Source organism: Podarcis muralis, chromosome 16, assembly GCF_964188315.1.
Source record: "Podarcis muralis chromosome 16, rPodMur119.hap1.1, whole genome shotgun sequence".
Lineage (NCBI taxonomy): Eukaryota > Metazoa > Chordata > Lepidosauria > Squamata > Lacertidae > Podarcis > Podarcis muralis.
In genome coordinates, this window is record NC_135670.1 from 7,712,777 (window position 1) to 7,735,780 (window position 23,004).

General features: G+C 50.9%; 1 protein-coding gene across 5 annotated transcripts in view; it reads right to left on the reverse strand.

The window, feature by feature from the left end:
* Window positions 1-7,908: 7,908 nt before the first annotated feature.
* The window catches only part of INTS3 (integrator complex subunit 3), a 90,001-nt gene continuing 74,905 nt past the window's right edge, over window positions 7,909-23,004 (reverse strand). For all 5 annotated transcript variants that reach the window (XM_028709329.2, XM_077920730.1, XM_077920729.1 and 2 more), the window contains 6 exons: window positions 22,009-22,057; window positions 18,703-18,870; window positions 14,348-14,448; window positions 13,362-13,434; window positions 11,321-11,477; window positions 7,909-9,139 (listed from right to left, as the gene is read on the reverse strand). In XM_028709329.2, the coding sequence (XP_028565162.1) occupies window positions 9,062-9,139; window positions 11,321-11,477; window positions 13,362-13,434; window positions 14,348-14,448; window positions 18,703-18,870; window positions 22,009-22,057 (626 nt within the window). In that variant the 3' untranslated portion in view covers window positions 7,909-9,061. The remainder of the gene's footprint in view (window positions 9,140-11,320; window positions 11,478-13,361; window positions 13,435-14,347; window positions 14,449-18,702; window positions 18,871-22,008; window positions 22,058-23,004) is intronic.

Genomic DNA, 23,004 nt, shown 5'->3' on the forward strand with positions numbered 1-23,004 from the left:
ATCAAGGACGCGTGTCGGATAGGTTTCATGGAGGTCCGTCTAGAGCCAGTTGGGCTAAAGGATGGCTAAATGGAGCCTCTCGCCTCAGGGGCAGTCTACCTCCACGGGTCAGAGGAGGGGAGCAGGGGTGCCTTCACTTACTACTGGCGAGCTTTCTAGCTCAACGGAAGAGCATCTCTGCCCACGATGCTGAAGCTCGCAGGTTTAAGCTCCAGGTTTGACTGAGAGACCCCTGTCTGAAATCCTGGAGATCCTCTCGCAGTCAGGGCTTCCCAAACTTGGGTCTCCAGCTGCTTTTGGACTACGACTCCCAGCATCCCTAGCTAGCAGGACCAGGGGTCAGGGATGATGGGAACTGTAGTCCCAAAACAGCTGGAGACCCACGTTTGGGAAACTGGTGTAGGCAATACTGAGCTTAAATGGACCAAAATGCAACTTCTTTAGGCTCCCTTTTATAGCAGCTTTCATAACAACCATGAGACCAGGAACTTGCTTTTTAGAGGAAGGGCTGGCGCTCATTGGTAGGGCATCCACTTTGCATGCAGAAGGTTTTGGGTTCAATGCCAGCATCTCCCAGTAGGGTTGGGAGAGACCCCGTCTGAAATCTCAAAGAGCTTCTGCCAGTCCGTGTAGGCAATACTGAGCTCGATGGACCAACGGTGTGACTTACAAGTTGAGTTGGAAGCAGAAAGTTGGACTAGGTGGACCTTTGAAGAACAGGCCTCCTCTTCTCTCCTCCAAACCGCTCGCCATTTATAGTTTTAGAGGAGGGATGAGGGACTCCTCCGGGTAGTGATAGACAGCAGCTCCTAGCCAGCACGCCTAGTGGTCAGGAACGGGCTCCTTTGGGAGGAGGGGTTTGGATATAAATTTATTCTAAAAAATACCTAGCAACATCTGAAGGGCCGCAATATTCCCCCATCCCCTGGCTTTGGAGAATTCAAACCACTTCTGTGCATCAGCAAGTCTTACAACGACCCTGCAAGGTTGGCCGACGGGACCCAATATCCGTGGGAGGAGAGAGAAATTGGGTGCTACCTTGCAGCTCCAGGCAGAACAACCCAACCCTGGGTTTAAGGTGGAATTAAGCCTCGGGTTTCCAAGCTAGACATGCGGAGAGGCATATGTCAACATTCGTTCCCGAGGGCAGCCCTGTAAAAACTCTCAAGTGGCAATTTATTTTAAAGAAGGCAGGGAGGGTGCACGCGAGAGAGATCTAGGGCACCCTTCCCCAGATGTTTCCAGATGTTTGGGGCTACAGCTCCTGTAATTCCTGGCCATTAGCAGCACTGGCTGGCGCCAACAGAGAGCAAATTCCAAGACCTATGGAGGGCACTGGGTTATGGAAAGTGGTGCCAGGGCGTTACAGAAACCTATAGCTATTTGCACAGACTGCTTGAACAACATACGGAAGCTCGCCTCTTTTATATACTGAGTCAGACCGAGGCTCTGGTGTTGAGCTATGAGCCGCCGCTTAAAAGATCCAGCAAGATTGCAGTCCTCATGAATAATTGTTGGCATCTGTCTGTCTCGAGAAACAATGGAGTGCACCTCCAGGGGTGAAGTCACACCACTGGAGAATCTTGGCCTGCTGTGGCTGCAGAGACCAGTAACTCAGACCTGATGCCTCCTGCGTTGTTTTTGCTGCATTAGCATCACGAGAGTGACCGGCCTGAGGCACAAGCCTGGACAGTGTGTCTGGAGGTCCTGGGCTGACCAAACGACAAGACCTCCCTCTCGGCCTTACGGATGTGGACCAAAGGAAAGCAGAGCAAGACATTTGGGCACCAGCTCGGCTGCAGGAGTTGCCGAAAGGAGGTGTACAAGGCGCCGCCCAACAGTCTTAGGGACTCCACCCTGGATTTGTGTAGGGTTTTCTGCTATGCCATAAGATCCACTGTCCTGTGATACCATATTTGAGTTTGTACTACTGACGAAGTCCAGGACGGCGAAACAAGGCTAATATTCCGTAAATCCTTGTCTTAGACTCTGTGAAAGGATTCTGTGGAACTGCAACAACCTTTTGTGTGGACTCTGTGAACAGACAGGTGGAATAGACACTTACACATAAATGGACAGTATGCATGAACTGATTAAAGAATTAACTGATCCACTGGGTGTTCTACTTTTTTCGTTGAACTTTATGAGCTACTTCTGTTGAAATCTACAATTCAATACAATGAATGTTGTTGTTGTTTAGTCGTTTAGTCGTGTCCGACTCTTCGTGACCCCATGGACCAGAGCACGCCAGGCACTCCTGTCTTCCACTACCTCCCGCAGTTTGGTCAAACTCATGCTGGTAACCTCGAAAACACTGTCCAACCATCTCGTCCTCTGTCGTCCCCTTCTCCTTGTGCCCTCCATCTTTCCCAACATCAGGGTCTTTTCCAGGGAGTCTTCTCTTCTCATGAGGTGGCCAAAGTATTGGAGCCTCAGCTTCAGGATCTGTCCTTCCAGTGAGCACTCAGGGCTGATTTCTTTCAGAATGGATGCGTTTGATCTTCTTGCAGTCCATGGGACTCTCAAGAGTCTCCTCCAGCACCATAATTCAAAAGCATCAATTCTTCGGCAATCAGCCTTCTTCACGGTCCATCTCTCAGTTCCATACATCACTACTGGGAAAACCAGAGCTTTAACTATATGGACCTTTGTTGGCAAGATGATGTCTCTGCTTTATACAATGAATAGTATATATTATTTTTTCAAATGTACAGCTGGTTACGTCTTGTGTGTTTATTGAATGTTTCACGTAACCAGAGGTTTGTTGTTGTTTTGGGTTTTCTCCTGAGCTTTTTCTTCTCCTAAAAATATCCCGCAAGGCAGCGGAGGTTTATGATCAGAGTTTTTCTTCTCCTGGATGGGCTACTTTCCCAGGTCAGTGAGCCCCGTCTGCCCCTCATTTCCCTCTATAGCATGTGCAAAACCCGCTTTCTTGACCCTTGGATCCACCATTGCTCTCGTTCGCTCAATTTGCCTGTCTTCGCATGCAGGGGAAGCCCCTAACTCACTGAGGGTTTGAGGTTCATTGGCTCCGCTCACCTGGTTGAGCCGCCCAGTCGAAGCCGTTTCCCGAGGTGTGGGCGCTGTTGCATGCCAACAGCCTCTGGGAGCCACAGGTGAGAGCTGAGTGCACCAAAGGTGGACAAACTGGCTAATAATAATAATAATAATTCATTATTTATACCCCACCATCTGGCTGGATTTCCCCAGCTACTCTGGGCGGCTTCCAACAAAACGCTAAAATACAATAACCTATTGAACATTAAAAGCTTCCCTAAACAGGGCTGCCTTCAGATGTCTTCTAAAAGTTTGGTAGTTATTTTTCTCTTAGACATCTGGTGGGAGGGCGTTCCACAGGGTGGGTGCCACTACCGAGAAGGCCCTCTGCCTGGTTCCCTGTAACTTGGCTTCTTGCAGTGAGGGAACTGCCAGAAGGCCCTCAGCGCTGGACCTCAGTGTCCGGGCAAAATGATGGAGGTGGAGACATTCCTTCAGGTATACAGGACCGAGGCCGTTTAGGGCTTTAAAGGTCAGCACCAACACTTTGAATTGTGCTCGGAAACGTACTGGGAGCCAATGTAGGTCTTTCAAGACCGGTGTTGAGTATGACATGTCCCCCACCAGAGGTACTGCCCTTCCCAAGAAAAAGAAAAGGCTGGTTTAAATCACTTCTCATCTCTACGGTTTGCAAAAGTCGGAATAAACCAGCTCTCTCCCCGTAAAGAGAGAAAAAAAGAAATGAGCTTTTCTTGCCCCTACCTGAAGATGCCAGGGATTAAACATAGGCCTATTTCTGTAGAAAGTACATGTTCTGCCACTGGGTCTCATTTGGCCTGCGCCCTAGAAAGAAAATTGAGATTCTAGCCCTGGGGGTTGACTTAAAACAGGAAGAAAAGGAGCTTCCTGATACAGTAGATTAACTGCAAAGAGCTCTCCAGAGTTTTAGACAGGTAACCTGTCCCATGGCCTACCTGCAGATGCCAGGAATTGAACGCGGGGCCTTCTGCATGCAAAGCAGGGGTTCAAGACCCTTCCCTTGAAAAAGAATGTAAGGTTCTAGTCCTCATGTTGTTCTGAATAATGGGCAATGGGTCTTCAGGGTTCCAGGCAGGGGTCACTTCCTAACCCTATCTGCAGACTGAACTTGGAACCTTCTGCCACTGAGTTTTGGTCCATTCCTAAAGACCTACATTGGCTCCCAGTACGTTTTTGAGCACAATTCAAAGTGTTGGTGTTGACCTTTAAAGTCCTAAATGGCCTCGGTCCAGTATACCTGAAGGAGCGTCTCCTTCTGCCCGGACACTGAGGTCCAGCTCCGAGGGCCTTCTGGCGGTTCCCTCATTGCGAGAAGCAAAGCTACAGGGAACCAGGCAGAGGGCCTTTTTGGTAGTGGCGCCCTCCCTGTGGAACGCCCTCCCATCAGATGTCAAAGCGATAAACAACTACCTGACATTCAGAAGACATCTGAAGCCAGCCCTGTTCAGGGAAGTTTTTAATGTGTAACATTTTAGTGTATTTTTGGTTTCTGTGGAAGCCGCCCAGAGTAGCTGAGGAAACTCAGCCAGATGGGCAGGGTACAAATAATAAATAAAATAAAATAAAATACGAGGCCCTCACGTTTCTGGATAAAGGGCTGATTTAAAAATGAATAGAGGAATCTGCCTTATACCAAACCATGCGCTTGGTCCAGCTTAGCTCAGTGTTGTCTACAAAATGGCACCGTCTCCATGCTTTCAGACCGATGTTTCTCCCAGTCCTACCTGGAGACGTTGGGAATCGAACCCGCATGCAAAGCATATGCTCAGCGGCGCTTCCCCACTGACCTGCCAGCAGTGCGAAGAAAACAACCAGCCCTAACCTTTCCCCTACTTAAAGGCAGTTTGGGGGAGTTTTTTTGGTTCCCCGCCGCCTCTGGGCAAAGCTTCCTCCATCACTATGAGTTGCAGATGTTTTGAGGAATGGAAAGCAGGAACCGCAACAGAAATACCCACATTTCCGCCCTTCCCCTGCCGCCTCCTTAGGTGTTTCCAGCAGGCAGACATTCCTTGCCGTTTGGTACAAATGACTTGCTTGGCGCAAGCCAGAACTCGCTGGGAAACTGGAAAGCTGCGGAAAGTGTGAAGCTTTCCCCCCTCGGCCGTAAAGCTAGAACTTCGAGCGAAAGATACAAGGAGAACCTTCTAGGTTCTGCGAGATCACATTCACCCGGTGCTATACCAGCTGCACTGGCTCCCGGTGGGGTACAGGATCAGGTTTAAGGTGCTGGTTTTAACCTTTAAAGCCCTATATGGCCTAGGACCCTTGTACCTACGGGACTGCCTCTCCTGGTATGTCCCACAGAGGAACTTAGGTCTTCAAACAAAAACATCTTGGAGGTCCCAGGCCACAGGGAGGTTAGGCTGGCCTCAACTAGAGCCAGGGCTTTTTCGGCTGTGGCTCCGATCTGGTGGAATGCTCTGTCACAAGAGACTAGGGCCCTGCGGGACGTGACATCTTTCCGCAGGGCCTGCAAGACAGAGCTGTTCCACCAGGCCTTTGGCCAGGGCACAGCCTGATCCCCTCCTTTGGCAATCTTCACAGAATCATAGAATCCTAGAGTTGGAATAGACCACAAGGGCCATCGAGTCCAACCCCCTGCCAAGCAGGAAACACCATCAGAGCACTCCTGACATATGGTTGTCAAGCCTCTGCTTAAAGACCTCCAAAGAAGGAGGCTCCACCACACTCCTTGGCAGCAAATTCCACTGTCGAACAGCTCTTACTGTCAGGAAGTTCTTCCTAATGTTTAGGTGGAATCTTCTTTCTTGTAATTTGGATCCATTGCTCCGTGTCCGCTTCTCTGGAGCAGCAGAAAACAACCTTTCTCCCTCCTCTATATGACATCCTTTTATATATTTGAACATGGCTATCATATCACCCCTTAACCTCCTCTTCTCCAGGCTAAACATGCCCAGCTCCCTTAGCCATTCCTCATAAGGCATCGTTTCCAGGCCTTTGACCATTTTGGTTGCCCTCCTCTGGACGCGTTCCAGTTTGTCAGTGTCCAAAAAGTACAGAACTTTAGCCTAATGGTTGCCATCATTTTGAGTTGAATTAATTTTATAATGAAATGATTTTAGAATGTTGTACTATTTTATTGTTGTTAGCCGCCCTGAGCCCGGCTTCGGCTGGGGAGGGCGGGATATAAATGAATTATTATTATTATTATTATTATTATTATTATTATTATTATTATTATTAGGTGCTGCAGCCGATTTAAGAATGCAGGTTGAGCCAGGCTGGCTAAAGAGGCCAGCATCCTGCCGCTAAGGACCTAGGAATCTAGATAGACTGCTCTGGAGCTGGAGGTTCTGTAAGAGCATCCCAAGAGCCCAGCTGCAGGATCAGGTCAATGGACTGCCTAGCCAAACATCCTGCTCTCACAGTGGCCAAATGCCCCTAAGGACCTAGGAATCTTAGGTAGACTATCTCTGGAGCTGGAGGTTCCATAAGGAACACATCAGAAAAAACTTTCTGAGCGTAAGAGCTGTTCGACCCCAGAATGGACTCCCTTGGGAGGTTGTGAACTCTTTTCCCCTTGGAGGTTTTCAAGGCCATCCGTCACGGATACTTGAGCTGAGATTCCTGCATTGCAGGGGGCTGGACTAGATGAGCTTTGGGGTCCCTTCCAATTCTACGATTCCGTGTTTCTAAGAGCATCCAAATAGCCCGACTGCTGGATCAGGTCAGTGGCGCACCTTAGTGCAGCACCCTTCTCCCGCAAGCGGTCAAACGGATACCCCAATGGGAAGCTCATTATCGGGACCCAGGCACAAGAGCGACGCTCCACTAACAGCAGAGCTGGAACGCAGCTGTCATGGCTGGGAGCTGCCGAAGCGATGTGGTAGGCGGGCAAGCTCCCTGCCTTATTTACGACTCGGGCCTTGAATCTGAGCCAGCTCCGAAGAAACCGCTCTGGGCCAAAACCTCAGGAATGTAAGGCGATACAAACCCGAGAGCTCGTCGGAGGGCGTGCAAAGCGAACAAGAAGTTCTGTCGCTCCAGCATCTTCCTGCATGGCACGTAGGAGGTACAGCGGTTCGACCCCAGGCATCTCCAAGGCTGGGGGGTGGGAGGTGGGAAGCAAGTCTAAAAACCCCAGAGAGCCACTGCCAGCCAGTGCAGACAGTAATGGGCTAGATTGGCCAATGGCCCGACTTGCCAAACTTCCCATGCCCCGATTTAAATCAGAACCATGAGGACTGGCTCCTTGTTTTGTTTTTAAGGGGAAGGTATGGAGCAAAGAAGGGACGCGGGTGGTGCTGTGGGTTAAACCACGGAGCCTAGGACTTGCCGATCGGAAGGTCGGCAGTTCGAATCCCTGCGACGTGGTGAGCTCCCGTTGCTCGGTCCCTGCTCCTGCCAACCTAGCAGTTCGAAAGCACATCAAAGTGCAAGTAGATAAATAGGTACCACTCCGGGGGGAAGGTAAACGGCGTTTCCGTGCGCTGCTCTGGTTCGCCAGAAGCGGCTTAGTCATGCTGGCCACATGACCCGGAAGCTGTACGCCGGCTCCCTCGGCCAATAAAGCGAGATGAGCGCCGCAACCCCAGAGTCGGTCACGACTCGACCTAATGGTCAGGGGTCCCTTTACCTTTACCTTTACAGAGCAAAGAGGTAGAATTCAGCTGTGTTCAATCCACTTCTGGTGGGAGAAACGCTTGCCTGAAACCTTGGGCGACCCCCTGCCAGTCAGACACCTTCCGGGCAGCCAAATACCCCCCCCCCCACTTTCGTGCCGATTGTATGCAAGGAAAGGGACCCAGCTCTGGAAACAGTAAAAGGACTTAAGACACCCCCTGCCCAAAGACTTCAACCCCACCCCCCACCCCTGCAGCGCAGCACACAAACACGAGTCCAAAACAGGTGAACTTGTACAAAAAACATGTTGACAGTTTTTATTGTCTCTTTTAAAAACCACTTAAAAATGATAATCTCTCAGTGGGTAGGCGGGGAATTAAAAATATAACTACCATCTCGTCTCGCTCGCCTGTCGCTGAGTCGGTTGCTCCCACCACTGCCACCACCACCGCCTCCCCTTCCCGCCCCCCCCAACCCTGTGAGAGGGGGGTCTCAGGAAGGAGGGAGGCTGCTTCTCAAAAAGCTGGCCGGGAGGATGCGGGGCAGGGCGAGGGGGGGGGGCCTTCCTTCATGCCGACAGCCTAGCAGTCATTTCTTCGTATGGCTGAGGGGGGGGGGTTGTCGTTTTGAGGCAGGAACGGGGCAGCGAGGCTTCTCCGGCCGTCGTACGCGGAAGGGCAGGGAGGCCGCAGAAAGCCTCCTTGCCCCCCCCAACCTCCCCAGGAAGTGGGGTGGGGGGAGTGTTTGAGGCTTTGGGGTGGTTAACCGGAATGTTCTCTGTATGGAGAAAATGGCCTTTCTTTTTCTCTCTCTGGAGGTGGAAGGGCACACACACGACAAGCTTGGGGTTGGGTGGGGAGGAAGGGCCTCTGGCGCTGTGGAGGGGGGGACGATGCCAGGAAAAGCCTGGCCCGGCTCCGAAATAACCCCCCCGGCCCCTCCTCACATTTCCAGCTCCCCCCCCCAAGCCCAGCCCCACTCCCGGTTCTCCCCACCGGAAGCAGCACTGATGGGAGTAATGCCGGTTCACACCATTTATTTACATTTCGGAGAGAAGAGGGGCTCCCTCTCTCTGGCGCCGCTGCCCGCGGAATGAGGTGGCCCCCGCGCCGCCAAGGACAGGCCTGAGGAAAACCACCCGCGTCGTCGTCCCCCGCCCGCGGCCACCGTACAAAAGGCGGGCAGGCGAGGATGGGTGGCGACGCCGGGGGGCAGAGAGTGTCTCGCAGGCACGGAGAGCGGGGCAGAGGCTGTAACGGTGCCAAGGTGGGAGGGGGAAAGGGGGCGCCCAGGCGTCCCAAGTCCCGCCGGCGCCCCTCTTTAGAGAGCATTGTCCTCGCTGCCGATGGTGACTCCGGCCGGCCGCTCCAGATCCGCTCTCTGCCGCTGCCTGCGCTCACCCTGGGAGCCGCTAGCGACAAGGCGGTCTTGCCCGCCCCCCTCAGTCACTGTCCGAGCCAACCGCTGATGAGCCTTTCCTCTTCCGCTTGGTGGGTTTGGGTTTCGTGTCTTCCTCCTCCTAAGAGCAAAGAAAGCCGTGTTTCAATGATATGTAAGTGGTATCTTAAACACCAAACGATCTGACTAAGGTGCACAAGGATATGTCAAGTACCGTATTTTTTGCTCCATAAGACACACTTTTTTTCCTTCTAAAAAGTAAGGGGAAATGTCTGTGTGTCTTATGGAGCGAATGCATGGACCCTGGAGCCGAATGGCCCAGGGGTGAAAACAGATCATGCTCTTTTTTTTTGGAAAGAGGGAAGTGGGTGTTGAAACAAAGCCGCTAAGCAGCTGATCGGCAAGAGATCAGACGGAGATAAGGGACGCTAGCGATAAAGGAGGCTGCCTGGGAGGGGGGAGGTAAAGACAGTGAACTTGCAAGGAGAGGACACAGGATTACTAATACAAGCAATGAGGAGAAAAATTAGAAGAAAAGGAGGAGCAAAAAACTGCTCCAGCTAAGGAAAAGACACTAAGGCTAACAAGAGGGAAGGGGGTGTTGAAAGGAAGCAGCTGATCAGCAAGTGATCGGGAGAGAGATAAGGGACGCTAGCGATAAAGGAGGCTGCCTGGGAGGGGGGAGGTAAAAGCACATGGATCCTCAGGATTTTTGCATTGGGTCACCCCAAATTCACCATCAGATCACATAGCATGTCCATGGCTACAGTCTGCACCAAAAAAATCACACACCCACTGTTGTGTGGGGCCGCAATGGTGCAAAGCACAGAACCACATGGATCCTCAGGATTTCTGCATTGGGCCACCCCAAACTCACCGTCAAATCGCATATGTCTGTGGCCACAGCATGAACCACAAAAATCATACATCCACTGTTTCATTCAGAATATATTTTTTTCTTGTTTTCCTCCTCTAAAAACTAGGTGCGTCTTATGGAGCGAAAAATACGGTAATTGTTGGAAGCGTAAACATATCGCATTTATAAATTTTAAATTTATTGTTGTACATTGTTTTAAATGTTTGCTTTCCTTCTGGGATTGTACCCCCAAGTGTGTTTTATAAGCTGGTCTCCGACCGTAATAAATTATCTGTCTGTCTGTCTGACTGTCTACCAGAGGGTCTTTTTTTTTCTCTTTCCCCCAAATATGGTGGACATGTAAGAAGGCTAAAGGCTCTGGGGGAATGATATGTAATGAATATTCAAACTGGTTATTCCTGAAAGTCCTGAAGCTTTTCTCTTCGGGATAATAGGGATGGAGGCCCCGAAAAAGATGGTTAAACTATTTATAGATACAACAACAACAACAACAGCCAGAACCCTCTAAGCGCAGAAATGGAAAGGAGGATAAGTACCAGTCGAGGAGGAACGGCTTCAAAAGTTAACGGTCTATGCATAAATGGTGAAATGGACAGCAAAAACGAGAGATAAAAGAGGCGAACTGTTCGTGGAAGAGTGGAGACCCTTTTCGGAATATTTGAAGAACTATTACGAGTCAAATGAAAACGCGGCCGGGGTTTGAATTATGAGCAGGGGGACGAAAACAAGGATAATTGAGATAGAGGATAATTGTATTGAAGTATATCATAGAAAGCAGTAGGAACAAGATAGGAATAAAAACATTATGGAAATAAGGGTGGGTAGCCCAAATTTGAGAGAAAACAGAGATTGAAATGTAAGTAAATTTGTAAAACCTGTGAAAATCAATAAATATGAGAGAGAGAGAGAGAGAGAGAGAGAGAGAGAGAGAGAGAGAGAAAGAAAGAAAGAAAGAAAGAAAGAAAGAAAGAAAGAAAGAAAGAAAGAAAGAAAGAAAGCTTTGTTTCAGGGGGATGGGAGAAGGAAACCCTTTTCAGCCTGAGTCTCACATTCCCTCGGCGGCAAACAGCCTTTCCACTGCTTTAATACAATTATCCTGCATCTGCATTCCAGCCACGAAAAAGTCAAGGGGCTTCTATACATAGAGACTGCTTTCTCCATGCAATAACTGGCAAGATCACAGGCCAAGGGCACATTCCAGCCGGGCAAGAGCGCTCAGGGATGGTGATGGGAAAGTCCCAAGGGCCGGAACAGAGAGGTTGGGGGCCGCAGTTGGGGACTGGAGGTTCCCCGCTGCTGCTATGTTTATTTATGAAAAGCATTTGCGCACCACGATTTATACATCGCCGCATCAGGGCACCGTGCGGCAACAAAGCACCCCGTGTACCCACGTAACCCAGCGCCCGCCACAAAGGCCCGGCTCACCGAGGCGCTGCTGGAGGCAGACTCCTCCTCGTTGTTGGCGGGCTGCGCCGCGTTCTTCCGGCTGCGGGGGCTGGAGACGGTGGCTTTCCGGCGGCTCTTTGGAGGCTTGCTGGAGGAGTCCTCGTACTCTTCGGCCAGGGAGAAGAGGTCGCTGAACCTGGGGAGGGGAGATGGCACAGGGTGGGTCCACAGGCTGTGCAAGAAGCTCTGCACCCAAGAGCATTTTCAGGTTTGGGGTGGCGGCAGGTCAGGGAATGCCGGGGTCTCCCTTGACCCAGAAGCTGCGGCGAGAACGCTGCAGGAGGATGCGAGGCCTTAAGCACCGCAGCTCAGAGATCCGCACCGGTTGTCAATTTGCTGTTCGTATACAGGCATATACATATACAGTATACAGAGGGACACGGGTGGCGCTGTGGGTTAAACCACAGAGCCTAGGATTTGCCGATCAGAAGGTTGGCGGTTCGAATCCCCGCACTGGGGTGAGCTCCCATTGCTCAGTCCCTGCTGCTGCAAACCTAGCAGTCCGAAAGCACGTCAAAGTGCAAGTAGATAAATAGGTACCCCTCCGGTGGGAAGGTAAACGGTGTTTCCGTGCGCTGCTCTGGTTCGCCAGAAGCGGCTTAGTCATGCTGGCCACATGACCCGGAAGCTGTATGCCGGCTCCCTTGGCCAATAAAACGAGATGAGCTCCACAACCCCAGAGTCGGTCATGACTGGACCTAATGGTCAGGGGTCCCTTTACCTTTACCTTATACAGTCATACCTCTTGTTACATTTGCTTCAGGTTAAATCTTTTCAGGTTGCGTCCTGCGGCAACCCGGAAATAATGGAACGGGTTACTTCCGGGTTTCGCCACTCGCACATGCGCAGACACTCAAAATGACGTCACACGCATGCGCAGAAACAGCGAACCGCGACCCGCGCAGACAATTTGGGGGCCTGTTTACGTGCAAGGCAGCCTTTAAGCCAACTTGACTACAGAACTGGCACCATCCCAGGTGCCACATAATACTCATTCCACATTGGTAATCTATCAATCCTTTAGCGAGGTGGCGCCTTCTTTTGCTGGGCTCTTTTCTGCACTAGCTAAAAACATATTTTTTGTACAGGCAAGTCTGTTCCGATGGGCAGAACGTTGATACGTGTTTTAATCTGGTTTTTAAGCATATCGTTGGTTTTGATTAGTATTTCCTTGAACATCTTAAATTTCTGCTTTTGCTATTAATTTCGTTGTGCCGTTCTTTCGGGAAACCGCTTTGAGGTTGTTGGTTTTTTAAAAAACAACAACAAAGAAGTGGTGAATAGATTTTACAAAATAAAAATACATAAGTGAAAGATTAAGGTAAAGGTAAAGGGACCCCTGACCATTAGGTCCAATCGTGGCTGACTCTGGGGTTGCGGCGCTCATCTCGCTTTATTGGCCGGCGTTCAGCTTCCGGGAGCCGGCGTTCAGCTTCCGGGTCATGTGGCCAGTATGACTAAGCCGCTTCTGGTGAACCAGAGCAGCACACGGAAACGCCGTTTACCTTCCTGCCGGAGTGGTACCTATTTATCTACTTGTACTTTGACGTGCTTTCGAACTGCTAGGTTGGCAGGAGCAGAGACCGAGCAACGGGAGCTCACCCCTTCGCGGGGATAGGAACCGCTGACCTTCTGATCGGCAAGCCTTAGGCTCTGTGGTTTAACCCACAGCGCCACCCATGTCACCATAAGTGAAAGGTTACTTGCTCCTTTTTCTGGTTTGCTTGCTTGAAGAGTGAAACAGCAGCAGGGCTCAGGGATTGTGGAACGATGCCACCCCACATGCTGCCCCTGCTTTGGGGGAGAGAAGCAAGTTCTACACCCTTCCCTCCCTCACCCTACAAGCAAATTTCTGCTCGGCTCAGTCTGCAGGGTGAGACTTTCTTCTCCATTTCTCTTCTTCTCACTTGCTCTCCTTTGGAAAGGAGGGCACCCACTTTTTTCTGAGCCCCATACAGTACCAAGGAAAGCCTTCGCCCACGCCACCCCCCAAACACAAACACAAGAGACGGGCACTCACTTCATCTTGTGGGCTTCGTCGCAGCTGGCCTGGACGTGCTGGAGGGCCTGCAGGATGGGGGTTTGGCTGAAAACTGCCGGGGAATCGGAAGGAAAGAGGAGCAGGAAGTCAATGAAATGAAATTTTAAGAAAACATGGCAGCTTCACATCCTTGCAACATGCACATCCGAGAGGACCGCAGGATGAACGGCATAGATGGGGGTTTTTTTAACGCTAAGTCGCTTGCATGCGTAAGAGCCCAGGCAATCTGCCCTCTGCCGAGTCAGACTCCTGGTCCGGAATTCTTGTCTACACTTAATGGGCAGTTGCTCTGCGGTGTTTCAGATGGGAAGTCTCTCCCAGCCCTAACTGGAGATGCCATTGGGAACAGAAGCTCTCTTTCTTCTTAGCTATTTCCCCTTCTTTTTTATTATATGATATAAATGTGATAAAGGGTCCCCCCCCCAATTATTTCTTCTCTGTTCTTTCTCTTTTTTTATACAATTGTGTTTGGTAAGGATGATGAGTATTCTACATTTTTCTTTTTTCTTCTTTTTTTATTTACTGCTTTTTATAAATGTGTTTGGATTTTAGTGCTCCATGTGTTAAAAACCTTCAATAAACTTGAAAAGCATTTTTTTTAAAAAAAGGAATCAAACCTGGGACTTTCTGCCTGCACTCAGCTACGGTCCTGCACTTACAATTCAGACAAGAGTCTAGTCCTCATGATCTTAAATAAATGAGTGCTGGTTTAAACTGGAAGCTGGCTTATACGGAGTCAGGCGTTTGGTCCACCTAGCTGAGCGCTGTCTACATCAGGCATAGGCAAACTCGGCCCTCCAGATGTTTTGGGACTACAACTCCCATCATCCCTAGCTAACAGGACCAGTGGTCAGGGATGATGGGAGTTGTAGTCCCAAAACATCTGGAGGGCCGAGTTTGCCCATGCCTGGTCTACATCGACTGGCATCAGCTCTCATTGGGGGAGTCTTTCAAGATGCACTTACAGTTCTGTTTGGTGTTGGTGAGGTTCAGGCGCAGGTTGTCTAGGTGCTCCAGAATCTGTTCCAAGGTGAGCTGGGCGAGTTTGCTGCTGGAACTGCGCAAGCTGGAAGCAAAGAGCCAGAGAAAGGAAGGGGGGCGGGAGAGGGAGAACGCAGGCAGGGTCATTAGAAACGGGCTTCGAACGTTTCGCATGGAACACAGCGGCAAAAGACTCAGAACCCTGGGAGCGTCTGCTTGCTTTCCCCTCCTACAACTTACAACGAACGCACCAAGTATCTAGCCCTCATGAAGGCATGAGTTAAGAATGAAGAGGCGCTTTGACGGCCCATCTAGTCCAGCTGCCTGTTCCCACAGCGGTCACCCATGGGCTGCAATGGAAGCATGCGAGCAGGGCCTGAGAGCAGCACCAGCAGCAGCAGCGCTCTCCTCACTTTCAATTCTTAAAGGTAAAGGGACCCCTGACCATTAGGTCCAGTCGTGGCCAACTCTGGGGTTGCGGCGCTCATCTCGCTTTGTTGGCCAAGAGAGCTGGCGTACAGCTTCCGGGTCATGTGGCCAGCATGACTAAGCCCCTTCTGGCGAACCAGAGCAGCGCACGGAACGCCGTTTACCTTCCCACCGGAGTGGTACCTATTTATCTACTTGCACTTTGACGTGCTTTCGAACTGCTAGGTTGGCAGGAGCAGGGACCGAGCAACGGGAGCTCACCCCGTCGCGGGGATTCGAACCGCCGACCTTCTGATCGGCAAGCTCTGTGGTTTAACCCACAGTGCCACCTGCGTCCCTCCAATTCAATTCTTAGGAGCTAGGGGGAAAACTGGGCAGGAACAGTAGCCGCCGTCCTCCGAGTATCTGCTTTCCAACTTGTCTGTGGTTTTCCCACTTGCTTATTTTGGCTTCTTATGTTTGGGGGAAGGGGCACTGTCCGTTTTTAAAATAAGCTCTGGTCCAGTTGCTTAGCGTTGGTGTTCGGACGCTGGAGAAGGAACTCCACTAGATGTCGTCCTTGCTCTGTGAATGTTAAGAAGGATCTCCTTGTTCTCTGAATGAATGGCTGCATGCCGTGTGTGTGTGTGTGTGTGTGTGTGTGTGTGCGCGTGCGTGCGTGTGTGTCCATCCGTCCGTCTGTCCTGCTTTGGGAAATGTCTTGCCATGAACCCAGGAAGCTGCCTGGTACCACGCAAAGGCGATGCTCTAGCTCTGAGCTGCGGAGGAAAAGGTTTTCCTCCCTCCTAACACTAAGGTCCGTATAGTGAAAGCTATGGTTTTCCCAGTAGTGATGTATGGAAGTGAGAGCTGGACCATTGAGAAGGCTGATCGCCGAAGAATTGATGCTTCTGAATTCTGGTGCTGGAGGAGACTCTTGAGAGCCCCATGGACTGCAAGAAGATCAAACCTATCCATTCTTAAGGAAATCAGCCCTGAGTGCTCACTGGAAGGACAGATCCTGAAGCTGAGGCTCCAGTACTTTGGCCACCTCATGAGAAGAGAAGACTCCCTGGAAAAGACCCTGATGTTGGGAAAGATTGAGGGCGTAAGGAGAAGGGGACGACAGAGGACGAGATGGTTGGACAGTGTTCTCAAAGCTACGAACATGAGTTTGACCAAACTGCGGGAGGCAGTGGAAGACAGGAGTGCCTGGCGTGCTCCGGTCCAGGGGGGTCACGAAGAGTCGGACACGACTAAACGACTAAACAACAATAACAACAACACTAGGGGAATCTGATGAAGCTGGACGTGGAAGGCTCAGGTGAAAAGACTTCTTCACGGGGCATGCAAACTGCAGAACTTGCTCTTATGGGATAGGAGCAACCAGCTGGGATGGCTTTGAAAGAGGACTTGGTCGGGGTAGCGATCAAGGGCAGCTACTAGCTCAAGGCGGCACCTGCGGTTCTCCTCCCACTCCTCTTATCCTCACAACCCCGTGCGGCAAAGCTAGGCTGAGAGGCAGCAACTGACTCCAGGGTCACAACACTGAAATTCATGGCTGAGTGCAGATTTGAACCCGGGCCTCTCCCAGGTCCTAGTCTGGCACTTAAGCACTGCACCACCGCAGGCTCCTTTGGCATCTGTCATAGGGACGCAACCTGTAGCCAGGCTCTGAGCAGGCAGAGTGAGATCAGAGTCCTCCTTTTTACGAGCAAAAAGGAGCCCTCCTTTTCCAGACATTGCGTGGGAGGGCAGAGACGAGATCCATAGTGTTGCTCCTATGAGGCAGAGAGAGAGATGGTGGAGGTGAGGGATAGCTCTAGGTTCCCGGGGGGGGGGGGCACCACCCCCTCCCGCCCTTGATCCAAGCAGAGAGCAGCAGATCTGCCTCGCCCCCTCCACAAAGCAGGTGAAATCGACTCCAGGTAGCCCAGAGAGGCTGTAGCCCTCCTCTCTGCATCCTTCCAAACCTCCCCACCCTGCAAAAACTTCCACTTGGCTCTAATTGGGCATGTGTTCCTGGCACAGGACCTGTCAGTCACCGCTGAGCTGCCCCCCGCAGGGAAATCTCCCAGATAAATTGCCCCGGGTTTGCAATGCAGATGCGAAGGCGGCTCAAGGAAGTGGGTACAATTAGGAGAAGCAAAGCGAGCGGCTCTCTGCTCTCTCGGGATAAGACGATGAAAAGAAAAACATGATAGGAGGTGTGATTTTTGTCCTTGGGGAAGGGGTGGCAATGGAGGGAGCTGGTGGCCGCCTTTAGGTGCCTCACCCACGGCCCATATGCTCTCTTTGCATGTGCAGATTGAGCTTTACAGCTTTCAGTATTTTTTTAAAAAGATACAACAGGGCAAGCTTCTAGTCCTTATGACGGTGACAAGAGAGAGCATCACAAGATTAGGCCCGATATGTTTTTCTCAACAACAAATGTTCAGTGCGTGATTCTTGGTTCGGCTGCCCTCTCTCATGCTAAATCAGCTCGCAGGCCCATTGTGAGAATAAAACAGGACAGTCCTTTGTTATTATCCTCAGGAAGAAGGGCAACACAAGAAACAGGCAAATATGTATTGCAACAAAACCTCTACCCGTGTGTTGTATGGAGGATAAAATTATATGTAGTTCTGACATGCAGCAAAATCCCTTTGGATAGTGCAGGGGAGAGCTTTTTGAACACCCCTCCCGTTTTGTTTTAAACTCCCTGCATGCAGAAAGCTAGCATCTCAAGCACGTGTGCCTTTTCCCTGGCACACTGTTTTTCTAGGTGCAAGCTGACATTGAGCAGATGGCCTCTGCCTGCAGCAGCAGCAGGACGGCAGCCAAATACCCCACACAGGCAGGCAGGCAGAGCAAGAACTTGAACAGAGGTTGCCCATGTTTGCTGGAACTAACACAAGAAGAGCCTTGCAGGATCAGGGCCAATGGCCCATCTAGTCCAGACTCCTGTTCTCACAGTGGGAAGCCCTTGAGTATTAGGGCAATTCTCCCCTCCTGTGGCTTCCAGCAGCTGGAATATCTGTCTCCGACTGCAGGATAAGAGCGTAGCCATCGTGGCTAGTAGCCACTGCTGGCCTCCTCCTCCTCCTCCAAGGTTTGGATGGCATGCCTACCTCTGGTATGGAAAAGCAAAAGTACATAAAGGATTCCACAACCGTTTAATAAGAAGGTCACTGTTCAAAGTATGGGAGAAATAGAAAGATTTACTAGAACCAAAAACACCCTAGTGGCTATCACCTACTGAAGCACTATCGCTTAAAATATTGGGGGGCAAAGGAGAATGGCCAACATATAGAGAGCTGCTGGCTGAACGAAAGGGAAAGTTAACTTTGAAAGAATATGATGAAGTAAAAGAATATCTTCAAAGCTGGCTACATCATAGACAATTAAAGGATATCTTTAAGGAGGATAATAAAAAAAGGCTTCTTATATTGGGTTTCCAGATTCCAAAAGGAAGTGATAGAAGAAAATACAAAATTATTTTAAAAAGGCATATAACATTCTTTTGCAGTGGGAAACCAAAGATGAAGAAGTAAAATGATTAAATGGGCGCAAGACATAGGCCATAATATACAATTTCAGGATAGTCCAATCTGCTTTCAAAGCCATCTAGGCTGGCGGCCTGCTATTGCTGATGTTTTCGGATGGTGCAATAAAGTTTACGACGAGGTTGTCGGCTGTCGCTGCCTCTTGTGGTGGCGAGTTCCACAGGAGCTCCACGGGAGCTGAGGTTCGCAGCAACTCCTGGAGGGTCAAAGTGCCCCTCTCTCCTGAGCCAGGTGGAGGGAACAGCCTTGTTCTTGCTGTCGGAAAACCCCGGCTGACCTACTGCAAAATCACCCGGAGATCGACCAGGAAGTAGATCCCAATCTACCTTCCGCTCCCCGCTGGGCTGAAGCGACCTCCTCCTCCTCCCTTCCCGGCCCATGTTTACCTTTGGCGTTTTCGGGGAAGGCTGTTGTTCTTGATCAGGAGGGACTTGATGTGCTCGGCCAAGAGGTCGTCGTGTTTGATGCACCAGTGCCGGAGGATGCTGGTGGTGAACTGGTCGTCCGGGTGGCACGGCCGGCTGAGGACCATCTTCACCATGTCTTCGCTAGGCCTGGGGCAAAATGCATGGCTTATTATTATTCCTGGTTTTTGTTTGTTTTTCCAAGGGGCAAGAAAACCAGGAGAACAGGAGAAGACCCATGGTCTTGATTTAATAAGAGAGCCTCTGGCTTGGCAGTGGAATGTGGCCCTCCAATCCTCTCTGCCTGGCCCCTGGGAGTTCTCCGCAGGCCACGCCCATCACCAGACTCCGCCCCCTCAAACGCTTCTACTGTTGTTGGAACTCTGATCCATGTTTCTCGCTTGTCTGGATATAGACCGACAGGGGCGTCTGCTTAGAAACCAGCCTACTGTACAAAGATAACGTTTATTTGAACTGATTTTATAATGAAATGATTTTAGAATGTTGTATTATTTTACTGCTGTTAGCCGCTCTGAGCCCGGCTTCGGCTGGGGAGAGCGGGATATAAATAATTCATTATTATTATTATTATTATTATTATTATTATTATTATTATTATTTGTTGCTCCACCCACTTCTGCCTCTGGCCCCGCCCACCCGGCGGCCGGCCCCTGGGAAATTTGCCCATAAGGGAATGTTGCCTTCAGGGTGGGAAACATGGAGGCAGCGGCCTTAGCCGAGTTAAGACCTGGATCCCGGCCAGCCAACAGATATTCTGGCTGCCATAGTTAAGCCAGCCCAGTGCAAATCCCTTAAAAATATCCCACGGAGCCAAAGCCTGCCTCAAAGGAAGGCCGGATTTCCCCAGCATGCCCCTGCTGTTGAACACGCAGCTGGGAAGCTGCCTGAGTTTTCCTCAAGACGGCAGGAGGCGCTGGGCTCCGGGGCGCTGCCTTCCTTTCCTGGGTTCGTTCAGCGTGGCAGGTCAGAGGAAGGGAGAGGAGAGACAGCCTGCTCCCTTCCAGGCCCCTTATGAATAGAAATTAAAGCGCTCTCTGCGGGGCCATTGGCAAAGGTCATGCTGGGACATCGCAGCCTCCCTGAGGGTCCGAGTCGGGGAGCAGGAAGCACAGAACAGTAGCCGGTTTCGGGAGAGAAGTCGCAGAGGCAGTAGCTGGGAAAGCAAGGCGCTGGCGGATGCTTGGCCTCTGCCTGAAGAAGGGATTGCAACTAAAAAAACTCTACTGGATCAGACAGAAATAAAGCAAAACAAACCATCCTGTTTCCAACAACCGTCAGCTGAGGGGCTCCAAAAAACACAGAATGGACAGAGCTTACAGACCAGTGGTACCTCGGGTTAAGAACCCAATTCGTTCCAGAGGTCCGTTCTTAACCTGAAACTGTTCTTAACCCGAAGCACCACTTTAGCTAATGGGGCCTCCCGCTGCCGCCGCGCCACTGCTACGCGATTTCTGTTCTCATCCTGAAGCAAAGTTCTTAACCTAAGGTACTATTTCTGGGTTAGCGGAGTCTGTAACCTGAGGTACCACTGTGTTGTAGAATTGCATGGCTCTCTCTCTGTGAAATTAATGGAGCTTGATTCATATCAGTGAGCCTACTCCGAGTAGGACTACCACTGGCTACAACCCGTAACTCCCCATCGTCACCTTTTGTCCTGCCAATTCAGTTATGAGCGGACCCAGTGATAAATTAAGTAGCAACCGAGTTCCTTGCTCATCTTGGGGGTCTTCAGAACTCTTTCTGCCCAGAATGGCGCCCCTCAGGGAGATGTAATCTGGCCCCTTTGCTGCCGCAAAAATCTATCATTGGATGAGCGGGGGGAAAGCGATAACCTCCCCACCCCCAGCTTGTTTGCAGGGATCGGCTGAAGAGAGGGGCTGAGTGCCGGCACATGCGCCAGCCGCATCCACCGTGACCCGGTGAAATAAAAAGGTTAGCTGCCCCGGCTTTTAAATCTCGGCGTTTTTGCAACAGAAGGAAACTACAGTTCTCCAAAATCCGCACTGGAACCTGTATGTGCAGATGCAGAAGACCCAACAAAGCCCCCGGCTGCAATTATCAGTGCCGGCCGTCGGAAAAGGCACGGACACTCTTGACCGCTGTTTGCCGCTGCCTCCAGGCGGGTGTGCTGGGCCTGGGCGGACGATGTCTCGCCTTGCTCTGAGCAGCTGCGCAGGAAATGGGGAGCCAGCTCAGGTCAAGCCAGCGACGAGATAACACACCTTCCCCGGCGCTTGGATCGCCAATTAACATTTTGGAATTGCAAGTCGGGGGCGGGGAGGGAGCGCACTCTGCCTTTCGGCTTCTCATAGCTCCCCAGCCACCGTGGCCACACGAACCCTGTCCGTAACTCACCGTCCGCAGCCCTAAAGGGCGATTACACGGAGCGGGGAGGCGAGAGGAGGCAGGCAAGCAATTTGCTCTGTGTGTTTCTGAAATATAGCTTTAATTTCCCACCCTCAGCTGCCGTGTGTCAAAAGTTTGGGCTTATTAAAAGCTGGAAGGCTCAGAGAGCTCTTCCCATCATGGGTAGAAGTTGCATCAGGAGACGGGGGGAATGTAGGAAGTTGCCTCATACCAAGTCGGGTGAAAACAATCCTGGAAATTGCAAAGCAGAACTTTAGGAGGGCCAGGTGGAGAGGAGTAGAGGTCCGTGTGTGGCCCTTGGTTCCCTGCCCCTGCTTAGGAACACACCCAGGAGAAACATAGGTAAATGTAAAGGGACCCCTGACCATTAGGTCCAGTCGTGGCCGACTCTGGGGTTGCAGTGCTCATCTCGCTTTACTGGCCAAGGGAGCCGGCATACAGCTTCCGGGTCATGTGGCCAGCATGACTAAGCCACTTCTGGTGAACCAGAGCAGCGCACGGAAACTCCGTTTACCTTCCCGCCGGAGCGGTACCTATTTATCTACTTGTACTTTGACGTGCTTTCAAACTGCTAGGTGGGCAGGAGCTGGGACTGAACAATGGGAGCTCACCGCGTCGCGGGGATTCGAACCGCCGACCTTCTGATTGGCAAGTCCTAGGCTCTGTGGTTTAACCCACATCCCATAGGAGAAACATGGGAAGTGTTAAAAGCCCCGACTGATGCCTTCCTCCTGCCTGATTTCTTTCTCTCTCCATCCCTTGCCTCGCCACCCCTGTATTTTGGCAGGCGCCAAGCATCTCCCCGAGAGACCCTTTTCTTCCCATGCAGCCCTGAAGCCAGGCCCCTCCGCTCAAAGCGTACTTGAGGCAACTGTGACATACGGCGTTTTGGATACTTACTTCTCCCGTCTCAGCTGCAGCAATAAGCAGGAAAGCGCCTCAGGGTGTTCTGAAATGCAGAGAGAGGTTTGTTAAGCAGCTGCTAACCGACTCCGATACAGAGCTCTGAGCTCCTGGGCAGCATATATCTCTATATTTGCCACTGCATCAGCAGAGCTGTGGCCTTCAGCCTGGGCCCAGTATTTTAGTGTCAGCACACAGATTTGGATTCTTGTAATTTATTATTACATTCATATGGGCGGCCTAGGACCCACGTACCTACGGGACCGCCTCTTCTGGTATGCCCCGCGGAGGACCTTAAGGTCCACAAATGACAACACTTTGGAGGTCCCAGGTCACAAGGTGGTTAGATTGGTCTCAGCTAGGGCCAGGGCCTTTTCAGTACTGGCCCCTACTTGGTGGAACGCTCTGTCACAAGAGACTAGGGCCCTGTGGGACTTGACATCTTTCCGCAGGGCCTGCAAGATGGAGCTGTTCTGCCTGGCCTTTGGTTTGGACTCAGTCTGACCCTTACGTTTCCCTCCCCTTATGGTTTTGATCTATGGGCTACTTTTAAAATGAGGCTGCATTTTAAATTGCATTTTAACCTGTATTTTAAATTGGGGTTTTTTCCCCTATTATGTTTTTACTGTAATTCTACTGGTGTTAGCAGCCCTGAGCCCGGCTCTGGCTGGGGAGGGTGAGGTATAAATAAAATTAATTATTATTATTATTATTATTATTATTATTATTATTATTTATATCCCACCCTTTTCTCCAAAGAGTGCAAGGTGGCGAACACACTTCTCCCCCCCTCTCCATTTATATCCTCACAACGACCTTATGAAGTACCGTATTTTTCGCCCTAAAATGAAGGGGAAATGTGTGTGCGTCCTATGGGGCGAATGCAGGCTTTCGCTGAAGCCTGGAGAGTGAGAGGGGTCGGTGCGCACCAACCCCTCTAGCTCTCCAAGCTTCAGGAAGCTATCCACAAGCCTGGGGAGCCCAGCGGGAGTT